The 11,864-nt window shown below is 43.2% G+C and overlaps 1 protein-coding gene across 1 annotated transcript; it reads right to left on the bottom strand.

Annotated features, from left to right (window-relative positions):
* Positions 1-115: 115 nt before the first annotated feature.
* timm10 (translocase of inner mitochondrial membrane 10 homolog (yeast)) lies at positions 116-3,418 on the bottom strand. The gene is made up of 2 exons (XM_079159990.1): positions 3,229-3,418; positions 116-1,288 (listed from the first exon to the last, which is right to left on the bottom strand). The coding sequence occupies exons 1-2, from the start codon at positions 3,297-3,299 to the stop codon at positions 1,093-1,095; spliced, it is 267 nt and encodes an 88-aa protein (XP_079016116.1). The 5' UTR covers positions 3,300-3,418; the 3' UTR covers positions 116-1,092.
* Between the last annotated feature and the right edge of the window lie 8,446 nt (positions 3,419-11,864).

Genomic DNA, 11,864 nt, shown 5'->3' with positions numbered 1-11,864 from the left:
ACAGACACGTATTTAGGAAACGCTTCCTTCTCTGGATCACGAGTGCGAGAATAAAACAAGTGGGTGGGACAGAGATTAAGATTTAAATACCCGTATTAAAAAAAGAACACTCATGTTAAAATAAATGACAGTTTTATTAGAGTTCTTAATAACAACGACACACTGTGCAGCTTCTCCAATATGCAGATAAAAAGCTGCGTCACTGACACAGTGGTTAGCACATAAAAACAAAAAAAGAAACATGGTCCAGTCACATACAGCACAACATAGTATGCACAAGCATAGTTAAATCTATCTTCATCACACGTCCGTGTAGCCGGAATGACCTGGCTGGTAGTCTGTATCGGAGTTTACTGACAAAGCAAACACAGCACCATCCAGGCCTGAAAGAGAGTAAACTATGCAGTCTTGTATTTTTTTTAAAAAAAAGGACAAACGATACTGCCATACATAATTCATTCAGCACATGCCCTCATCCTTCTGTATTTCAAGGTATTGTAAAGAACCCTGTCTGCATAACAGACAACTTGTAATTGTGAACAATGCGTCGACCTGACTACCATGTTGTGTTGCAACCTTATGAAGAGGGCCCATGTTTACTTTCCCCACTTTCAAAAAAAATAAATTATTCACTCAAGTTCAAAGGGTGATGTGGGAACAAATACTAAATGTAAATAGTGTTTGTTTTAACCTGCCAGTATTTGAGTTTGTGCAGAAGAGGCAGCACTCCTTTGGGACTCTAAGCAGCTAAAAACAAACACAGAGCATGGATTCAGTCAATTATCAGGCGACTTCTTGGGGACCGAGCCAAGCTGAATGAAAAACTCGTCAGACGCACCCAGAGAGGCTGGTGGAGCAATGAGCCGTTTCTAGACGTCCTCGTGCCGACGCTCCACCAGGTCCTCCGGTGATTCCTTGAGCCCCATCCAACGTCTCATCCTGGACTGCAGTAGGAAAGTGGTTTCTCTCCGTGGACCCTCGACAGCATTATTCTTCACACTATTGATTTCCCAAACAAAACCCACCCACTCAATAACCCATAACCTTTTAATCCCCCACAATGCTCTACTTTGAGCCATTCATTTAGCGTCTCTATCCGCTTCCCACAGATGCCTTCCTCATCATTTCCTCGTCCTGGACGGAGAGCTCGGTCAGCTTGCGTCCCAGCTTCTCGTGAAGGTCCAGGTATTTGGCAACGCAGCGGTCCAAGCACACAGACTCCCCCTTTGTCAGCTCTGCCTCGTGGTAATGTGGCGGTACACACTTCCTGTGGCAGGCGTTGGTCATGCTGAGAAGAAAGGAAGCCAGGATACGTTCGGGTTTTTAAAACACTGCGTGTAATGACTGGAATGTTGTTGCATGTGTTAACACATTTACCAGGCTATTTTATTATGCTTAAAACACCTTCATACAATGTGCCATCAATATGCGCATTTGGTCAAAGCAACTTGGTAACACTATACAGCACCATCTGCTGGAATCACTCGATTTCATGTTCGATGTAGTGCAACCTTGCTTGAACATGTAAATAGCTTGAAGCAACTATGTGTAGTTTGAATGTGATTATAGCAACTTATTCTGACGACAGAGCTGCAAAGATTACTTTCATTATCAACTAATTTACTGTTTAAGAGAGATACAAAAAACATTCTTAAAAAATACAAAAATAAACATTTTTAAAAATGTCCATCACAGTGTCCTAAAGTCCAAGGTGATGTCATCAAATGTCTTGTTTTATTGAACCAGAAGTCCCACATGAAGATGTGCAGTCTGCTGACATGTAGAACAAGGGGACGCTTTCATGTTGGGAATATTTACTTGATGACAGACTTCGGCATTAGACTAAATAGATGTGCGACAAAGTTGCTGATTCAATTTCTGTCGATCAACAAATTGATAAATCAGTGCCGCTCTAGACCGCAACATTTTTTGTTTGTAAAAAAACAAATAGGAAAAAATTGTTTTTAGCCCATTTATTCTCAATGTTCCAACCAGTTGAGTGAAATACCCCAGAGAGTTACCCAAGTCAAAGCGGGGTTTTAGATTTGGACTTGAATTTACTTTATTCTATTTGTTTATTTGACACTCATTAATAATCAGAAACGAAGAGTGAGAGGCAGCAACAGTATATAAGCCTCAAACTAGAAAAGAAAGCCCATAAAACACTGTTTGAAAGCAACAAAGTGTTTTTTGACTTGTGTAAAGTTAGTAACTGTTATATTTAATTGTCCCAGTGTGATGGTGACCACAATACTGTAGCAGCTGACTGGAATTCAGCCATCATTCATTGTATTAATTACACCTGGACAGCTGCTCTGAACCAGTAGTCCCACTGGTGATGGTTAAACTACATAACAGTCCTGGGGTGATAGTCTGTTAGTGAGCTAACAATGACCGGTATTGCTCTCCTTTACTTTAAGTCAGTCTAGTTATCAAGAAGCAAGGAAGCGAGGCCAGAGAACACATTGTATTTCAAAAATTTCCTTTTTAAAAAGCCACCTCTATGAGACAACCTCCATTGTCCTCCCATTGACTAGGCTTGGTTTCTCATGAGAAGCTAGTGATGAAGGAGGATTTCAGACAATAACTTATTTAAAAGTGTAACGTGAGCAGTATCAAAATAAAGTTCAAATCATTTTGGTAATATTTTGTGCGTGCTTCGTTTATTAGATACAAGTACAATATGTGAGCTTCTACATTTCCTTCCACCACATCGAGCTTTTATCCAATCAAAGTCTCTTCTGCTGCAGAACGAACGAGTATTAAACCGTTTCCCCATTCCATGTTGAAATTAGGTGTACAAATAGTATTGTGCATCACTATACTCACACTAACGGTATTTAAAGACTATCAGTACACACTTAGGCAATACATCAATTTGTAATGTGCTTTCGTAACGAAAAGGCAAATTCTAAAGCAAATGCTAACTTTGACTGCAACTTAAATGTATTTGAACTCATGTTTAACATCGTAGGTTTACGCAACGTCTGTCTTGTCTGTGTGAATCTGTCACATGCAACTAATCCGGTGTAGCATGCTATGCGGTGCTAGCATCACGGAGGGACATCTCCAATGAGCGTAGCTAACCGTTACCGTTTAATGCCCCTTTGTTACAGCATATCGAGTTTATCAGAGACTATTTAAATGAAGGCCACGAGACTCTTTGCTACTTACAGAAAGGTTGCATAAATTAGAGATAGCTAGCTTTAATGGTTAGCTTGGCTTTACCGGTTGTACATGTCAGCCATCATCTCCACCTCCAGCTCCGCCGCCAGCTGCTGCGCCTTCATGGGATCCATATCTGCGCTTCAGTGCTGCTCACACCCAGCTTTAACCACACACACAGGCCGTCCCGGTGACCCTCTCGAGCGAGCGGTGGACAAGAGACCTAACCGGTGCTTCTTCTTTAACCTTCAAACCTGCACGACGCAAAACACGTGTGCACCGGTTCCGCTCACACTTCCGCTGTCAATAAAGTTGGATTCAAACTGGAGGCAGAGACAGTGCGCCCTCTCGTGCCTCTCTGTGCCATTGCTCGCAAAAAGACGAAATGTAAATGTAATGGACTGTTGGCAAAAAGAAGTGACAAATTTAATTTTTTTTTTAATAACCCATAATTATGTAATTTACACAAAACACGCTGTGCTTTACAAATAAAAGCTCAAAATAAGGTTAATTTCCACAATAGTCACTTTCGAGAGACACAATGCCACTCAAGTGCTTTTACCTTAATTAGTATGACTATTCAAAATTCACTGAAAATGTAAAACTAATAAAATTATTGACAAATGTGAACAGTAAGAACTTTTTTCCCTTTTTATAATTAATTATTCAGCATACTATTAATGGAAATTAAACATCCATTTGAACCTTGTATATGGAACTAAATGAAGGTAAAACCAGCACGCAGCCTGTCACTCTTGCATGCACACAGCTGGTGAAAACAGAAAAGGACATAACAATATACTGTACATAGCTTCACAGCAAAATAGACTTTGTCTGGCATCTTTGTGAACATACATAAAACCACAACAGAGAGAACATAACACGTGGCTCACCAAAGTGCTGAATTAGTCACACAACATAGTAAAAACTATGCCCAAATACAAAAGTTAGTCTGCCTCATCTCCAGTTACATCAATCTCGTTCACATCTTCCTCCTCCTCCTCCTCCTCTTCCTCTGAAATTATTGCCATCTTGTCCAGTCCATTCTCACAATCTTTGGTGTGAGGCACTTTGTCTGGAGACCAAAGCAGAACGTCTACCTCCACTTCCTCCTCCTCCTCCTCCTCCTGATCACAGCCGGTGCTCCTGCCGAACCCACCAGCGTCTGACAGAGGTGGACTGTTCCTCTCGGGGGTCTGGAGGTTCAAGTTGTGCACTGAAGGCATTTCGTCTTCTTGAGGCAGGTGCACGTCACTGTGAGACGATCCTTCATCGTGGATCGCAGTCGGCTTTGTATTATCCGACACTCCTTCATCACGGGCTGTTTGTGCTAAAAAAAAGAAGGAACTAAGATGGATTATCCAGAGTAATTGGGTCATTGTTTTTAATATCTATATATAGAGTAAAAGCACGACTCTGCAAAGAAAGGCATGGAGACAGTGAGGAGGTTTGAGATGCTGCTTTTTTTTCTGCGGAGATCTCACTCCTAACTTCTGAAGTACCGATAGCAAAACGGTTAACTCCGGACCGTATCAACACTCCGGGTTTTTACTCATTTAGAACAGAGTTTCCATCTCTAGTCATGTATCAGCCCCACGGGGGACATTTTACGGCACAACCACTACTATTACTGCTGACACTTAAGTACATTTAGCTGATAATACTTTTGTTCTTGTACTATGAATGCAGGACTTTCTTGTCAGAGTATTTTTACATAGTCGTATTGATACTTTTACACAAAGTGAAGGATCAGAGTACTCCTTCCATCACCGCCGCAAGATTTGATACATCGAAAAGTTAAATTGGAAAATATTTTTTGTGTGATTTGGATGAACTACGCCTGTAAAAAGATGTTCCGTCTCTTTTTCAAAACTGAGCCCAACATTATGCAAACAACAACTCAAGCATGTTGTGGTCATTGCTACAAGTCACAGTGTCATGCTTTACATTACCAGATAACACCAAAGTAGATCGAGTTTAGAATGTTATGCAACTGCAGTGTTGCTCATTCAAATACATTTTTTTTAAATGCAATGGTTCAATAGTTTGAATTTCTTATTTTCTACTCACTGTACGCAGTAAAAAGGGTTTGACCCTTGGAAGAAACACTTTACCTTCATCGGGACTCTTCAGCGGCTGCTCCGTCTCAGCTGCTAACTCGGCCTCTTCTCCCAAGACGTCGAAGGAAACCACCGGAAGGGACTCCTCGCCCAACAAACGGGTCTCATTACCAGTACAGACGTTTGTCTCATCTCGCTGGGATTCGTCACACTCAGCTGCTGATTTGTTGACAATTTGATTGTGATTTTCATCAACTGTGACGTCCAAGACGGCGTGACGCTCTTTAACCCCGTCCCTGTTCTGAGGCTGAGCAGTATCCATTTCTGTCCCGTTAGTTAATTCTTCCAATCTGCTACCGCACGTCTTCCCGTCCTCGCGCTCTACAACTCTTGCGGTTTCACTTGTTTCCTTGTCCTGGCCTTCTTTTGACTTCCTTGTTTTGGAGTGTTGGCGTTTGATGAGCTTTTGAAACTCCTTCAGACAGACCATCTGTTTGATTGCCCCAAGTTTTGTTCCGGTTGGGATTACATCACTGTTGTGGTCTCCCTCAGCGCCTAAGGCCATCAGTGGAACTGCCTCCACTTTACTTCTATTCCTGATCCGTTTTTTACGTTTCCTTGTTTTTTCGCTCTCCTCCTTCGACAAACTGTCATTTTGCGCCTCTGTTTTCACAACGTGGCTCTTTTCGTCAGCGACGGTAAGAGCGCTCTCTGAAGGGATCACTTCAACCCTTATTTTTCGTGGCCTTCCGCGTCCCCGCTTGGGAACTCCTTCTTTATTCACAATCGGAGCTCTGCAGACCAAGGGTTGTAAAACTGTACTCTCTATGCTTGAGCTGCTTGTGGTCTCTAGAGTTCTTTTCAAAAAGCCCCTGGTCCTGATCCGCGTCTGGTTAGTATTGAGATCCTTGGGCCCTCTGGTCTTCTCTCTCAGACTTTCTGTGATGGTTGATGGTTCATTTGTTTTCCCTACAAATGTGTCTGGCATGTTTGAACCGGCGGCCATTTCTCTTTCCTTCGCCAGCACGTTGTTGCTCGACAAACTGACTAAACAAACGCTCAGGTTGATCTGACCTTTTGTTTCATCGCTGACTTTCATATGCTTGTATTCCAAAGGAGAACTGGCCTCTTGTGGACAGCCTGGACGCTTCTTCCTCCTCCTTTTAGGCACTGCAGCATCACCTTTAGCGTCACCTTGTTTACATTTAACATTTTTCTTTATCTTCCCGAGATCAGACTTCAGTTTTGCCACGTTTTGATGCCCAGCAGATATTGCTCCTCTCTCTTCCACCTCTTGAACAGAAGAAGTTGCTGCCCGGCTTTCACCACTCTGTGGATTCAACTCCAGATGTGTTTGCCATTGTTGGTTTGAATCCAGGGGTAAAGACTCACTCCTATTTGCTCCGCGAGTGATGGCACTGAGAGGAAATTGTAGTGATCCCATGTTTACTGAAAGCCAGGGTCGCCCGTGTACAGATGACTGTGGCTGAATATTACCGCTTTGGTTCGTTGAGCTGTTGAGGGTAGGCGGACGTTTTGCTGCTGAGGTGGACGGCTCTAACGGAGAGAGACATTGAGGAAGCCGCAAATCATCCATGCAAGGTAAGGAATGCAAGGACTGTGCTTCATTTCCATTGATCAGGGGGAAAATCTCTAGTATGTTGTCTTGTGAAGGCGGTTGCTGGAATGCTGGGAAATAAGTAAGGTTAGTAAGTAGTCTCTGCCCACTGAGTGCTTCAGGATATGGACAATTTAGTGTTTTGGACAGCGGCATGCCCTGGTGGCTCATTCCATCTCTTTGCCCCATGGATGTGACAGATGAGTGACACCGGGGAGAGTGCTGCTGCTGCTGCTGCTGCTGCTGGATCAGCACAGCAGCCGGCTGTACGGATGAAAGGCTTGAGCAGCTGGGCTGGTTCTGAGCTGTAAAACAACAATAGATACCTGTACAATAGGTGAGAAGGCCGCCACCATCAATCACCCTGACTTTAAAAAGCTGAGGTGGTTGGTGTTAGGGTGTTGCTTTTGGATCAATTGAAAAGAGGAGCAGTAGCAGTGTGGGCATGTAGATTGTGGTACGGTGCGATAAAAGTGATCATGAAGCGGAGGACGGGGGAATCAAAGAGAAAAAAGAAACAGCTCAGGTAGACTTGACCTGATCTTGTGTTCTTGGATTTCTTTAGTAACTGCCTAACTTTAGCACACTGGACAATACAAGATTCAGATTCATGTTCACCATACTGCTCATTACCAAATTTACAAAAAGAAATTTAGAGTTGAAACCATAAATTGAAGAATCGATTAATCATTCAAGTAACATTTCCTTGTTCCAGCTTTTAAATGGTGAGGACTTTTGGCTTTTCTGTATTTTATATGATAGCAAAATTACTAAATTTGAGTATTGGACTTTTGTTCAGACAAAATAAGCAACTTGATGTTATCGGCCTCAGACTTAAAGGGATAGTTTGGATTTTCTGAAGTACTTATTTATAGTCGGTGTCTTAAAGATAGTAGATAGCTGTAGGAACAGACAGGAGTAACAGCAGGCGAGCAAAGCAGTGAACTGTTTCTGGGTTTCTCTTCTGTCGGTAATACACTGACTATGGAGAAGTACTTCGTACAACCCCACTTCAAAAAAATCAAACCATCCCCTTTTTGGAAATTTAACAGGCATTCTTCTAAATGTTGTTACTTGATGGATCATAAACAAGAGGATAGATAAATAAAACAGATAAAAGGACTAAATAGATAAAGGATGAAGCTATTGAGAGCCTGAAATTGTTGACTTCTGTGATTGTAGTGAACACCCACTACATTTACAAAGTTATATTAGTAAATATAAAGACGAAGATATTTATTTTTCATTATCCTAAGTAACAAATCTCTCCCTCTTTGGATTAAAAATGGCTACTTGTTTCATTAGCCCACTGCCACTGCTATGCAACACATTAACCCACAATCTATCAACAATCTTGTCTACACATCGTGTATAAAAGTAGAAATCATAAGAGAGATGCATCTAAATACCTGTATCTGTTGATGCGTGACCAGTTTGTGTCCCAAACTCGTGGTAATATCCGGGTAGTCCCGCCGTACTGAAGGCAGCATGCATCCGACTCGGCGGTCGCTCGTCCTCCGTCACTGGGACCTGGCAAATGGCCGTAGCTCCGTCATGGTTTGGTTGAAGACAATGAGACTTCTTGCAGTTTCCGTCCAAGTTCGGCAGGATGTTCAGACCCATCATGATGTCCTCCAACAGCTTCTCCATCTGCTCGTCGCACTCCTCCGCGGGGCCTGGAGGCTGGGGCAGCGACACCGACTCAAAGTCGCCATCGAGGCAGTCGCTGGAGAGAAGCTGGGGGTCAGAGGGGATGTTGGGTCGAGGCGGTCGCTCGGGGGAGTTGGTGGTGGCGGGTTGAATAGTCGGGGTCTCTGGTTTATGAGCCGGGCCTGGCTGGACACAGGAGGGAGGAGGCTCACTGGTTGTAAGGTCCGTTTGCAGCCTTTTGTGGCCATCCTGCAAAAAGATAAAGAGGACGCATATCTTTTATCAAGTTTAGGGTGATAAGAATCAAATAACAGAACTATTAAATACACACCGACTTTCTAAAAATCTAATCTCAGGTGGAGTCAGATGATGAAACAGACCTGCTGTTCATAAAGCCTCAGGAAGCCACTCAAGCGGTCGATAGATACTAAGTTGGGACTTTACCTGACGTATTTGCATCACACTGTCTTTCATTTCTCCCGCAGCACAATGCCTGAGTATGAACAACTCAACTTTTCCTTTCCATGCGAGACAGACAGTTAAATGTAAAGAGTGAATTGGTTTGAAAGCTAAAGTGATTTTTTTTGGTGTGCATTTAATGAATAAGAGATGCCTGGCACTCTGCTCTTTAATGTGCACGTTTTAAAAGCAATATAAGACCAAGAGGTCCTAAGTGACCACATCCATTGTACCCACAACTGCAGGTGCATCAGTCCCAGACAAAATGATGACAGATAAATACAGCTCTGCTGATTGGCTAAAAATGACCCAGCTGTGTTTACAAAGGTCATTTTCTGTGAAACAATATTTGTGTTCCATCTCTGCACTGCCCTGCATCACCAAGACAAAGTATTTACTAAACTTAGCAGATGAAGTGATTCTAATTGTAATATAAACGTCCAATCATATCAAAGTAAACTGGATGAAAAGTGTTTCTGTGTATAAACCTCCACCACACTTATATACCGGTTTCAGGGAGGTAAGAACTGACAACGCCTCATCTGTGTCTTGCTTGCTCACAACCTCCCACACTTCTGCATTGGTCCTCCTCCTCAGCTTCACCTGCACAGCAGGAAGAAAATAGAGCAATGAAAACAAGTGGGCTTCTTACAAGTTTGTTATGACACTCTGAAGGCATCATTGCTGAGACGAAACAATTCTGTCATGAAACTAAATCCTCAAAAGGCCTTTCTTCTCTTTGTTTATGTCATTTTTAAAGTCGTGCCTGCGCTCCAGGGGAAATGAAGACATGGCTCAAACTTAAAGGCAACAGCAGTTGAGCGACTCAAGACACCCGGATGAATTTCATTTGATTAAATGTTCACTACAGTCAGTAGTTGCAACCCAACAAGTTGATCTCTGATCTTTCAATTACATCATGTTCAAGAAACACGAGACAACGCCACACATCAGCTAAACTGACTGTGATTCACAGAATGCTAAGATCACAAACAGCATGACACAACTTCCTGAAACGCTCACAGCAGCCTCAGTTCACAAGCCCAAACTGTCTGTGAAAAGTGTCCCAAAGTTAGAGAGAGACAAAAAGAAAGTCCTATTTTTTGAGCATTTCTACGCCTCTACATGCAATAATTAACTAATCCTTCATACCTTGATGGAAATCTGTGTGGTCTCCGTCTCCATCATCTGCTGCATCTGTCTCATCTTGGCCAAGCTCTTTATCCCTACATGTGCACGTGCATGCCGTATCTCTGTAGAGTTTCCCTTTTCTTCTCCTTGCATTTCATCTCCGTGGCTTGGCTGCTCTGCATTTTCCATGTTGATAGCTGTTTTGCCGTTGGTTCTTCTACCCTTCAGTCCTGTCCCTTCCTTAGCCAACACCTGTACTCTACCCCGGATCCCAGATGACTGCTGGTAGGCGCCGTCTTCCTGAGGTGTTGTGGAGTTTGCGTCATCATTAAGAGAAATGGAAAAGGTCATCACGTTGCTGGACAAAGATGAAGTAGGCGTGGGGTTTGTTACACTGCCAGAGGATTGGTCCCATGTAGACTCGCCATCACTTTGTGCTCTGCTGTGCACACAGGAAATATGTGGGCAAGGAGCGAAGCTAAAATGTTTATCGAGTGTGACGCTTTGGGATTGCAATGAGATAGAACAATCCAAATGTTTAGCTAGAGAGGGTTCGGGCCCTTGGGTTGGATGTTCAGTTTGGACGGAGTGTGTATTAGAACAGCCCGCTGTCTTTTGATCAGCTTTAACATTCCGTCTCCCTGCAGATACACAACTCCTCTTTTCAATTGAAGAAACTGTTTCTCTCCATCCAGCACCCTCAGCCTGAACTTGTGCATCCTGCATTTTTCCGCTTTCGTTCCTCTCTCTGCAACTCCCAAAACAACTTTTCTGGGGTTCTCCCTCCCCCACCTCTCCATTTTTCTGTCCTTCAACCAGGTCTGTGATCCCAAACTGGCGGGCTGCAGACAGCAGGTCATTCTGCTCTGCCCTTCCTGTGACCTCCACCTCCCCAGAGTACAGAAGACCAACGATCTTCAGCAGGGTCTGGGCCTTCACAGCCTGGAGCCAGAGCTCGCGCTTCTGGCCCGACGGAGGAGACGGGGAGGCCGAGAGCTTCTGACACAGGAAGGGACTCAGAGCTGCAAGTATGCAACTGTGGGTTGGGACTGAGATACCTTTACGCACGGCAAGAAAAAGAGGTTAATATTTTATTACAATAGCATTTTTCAAACTTTAGGCATATGCTACACAGCTCACCCTCCGTTTTCAACAGGACATCACAGAATTGGGCATTGTTTTGTTGTCTCTGCAGCTCTCCAAGAAGCTGCTTCTTATAACCTGGCCACCTGTACCGCTGCATGGCCTCATGGGTACTGGGAGCAAGGAAGGACATAAGAGGTGGGGGTGTCAGATAAAGAACTTAATGTACACCTACTACTGTTGGTACCAGTGGTGGCCCCAATTTAAAAAAAATCTACCAGTTTACTGTTGCCTATAATTGAACTTTTGTTCTTGCTTTGGTTTTACTATTTACATTTAATCTACGGATCACTTCATTGTAGTTTTTAAATGTAATTGATCCTGTTTATTTCATTTTCAATTTGTAGAGACCCTTAAAGTAATGCCACTGTGAATGAAAAGCCCCTACAGAATAACGTTAAACTAATTCTTCACCAGATTATTAAAGCAACCTTCTCCCTAAAAGACGAGGCAAACGCCAGTGTTGTGATTGCAGCTCTATCGCAGCTGCACGTGGAGAGCTGTGCTCGTGCACTGCCAATGTTGGTGAACTTCACGTTAAAAGCAACATTTTTACTTTTGAGGGTAAATTTGTACTTTCTCACTTTCATTTATTCCATGTTCTGTTCAACCACAGCGGGCTTATTTACAATTTGACA

Source organism: Pholis gunnellus (genome assembly GCF_910591455.1).
Source record: "Pholis gunnellus genome assembly, chromosome: 5".
In the NCBI taxonomy this organism is placed as follows: domain Eukaryota; kingdom Metazoa; phylum Chordata; class Actinopteri; order Perciformes; family Pholidae; genus Pholis; species Pholis gunnellus.
This window is presented reverse-complemented; position numbering and strand designations above follow the sequence as displayed.

What these genes read in the sequence shown, in the direction of transcription:
- timm10 (XM_079159990.1), bottom strand. Translation starts at nt 3,299, where the DNA reads ATGGATCCCATGAAGGCGCAGCAGCTGGCGGCGGAGCTGGAGGTGGAG. An exon ending in ATGGCTGACATGTACAACCG is followed by an intron (nt 1,289 to 3,228) that starts GTAAAGCCAAGC and finishes CTTTCTTCTCAG; the next exon opens with CATGACCAACGCCTGCCACA.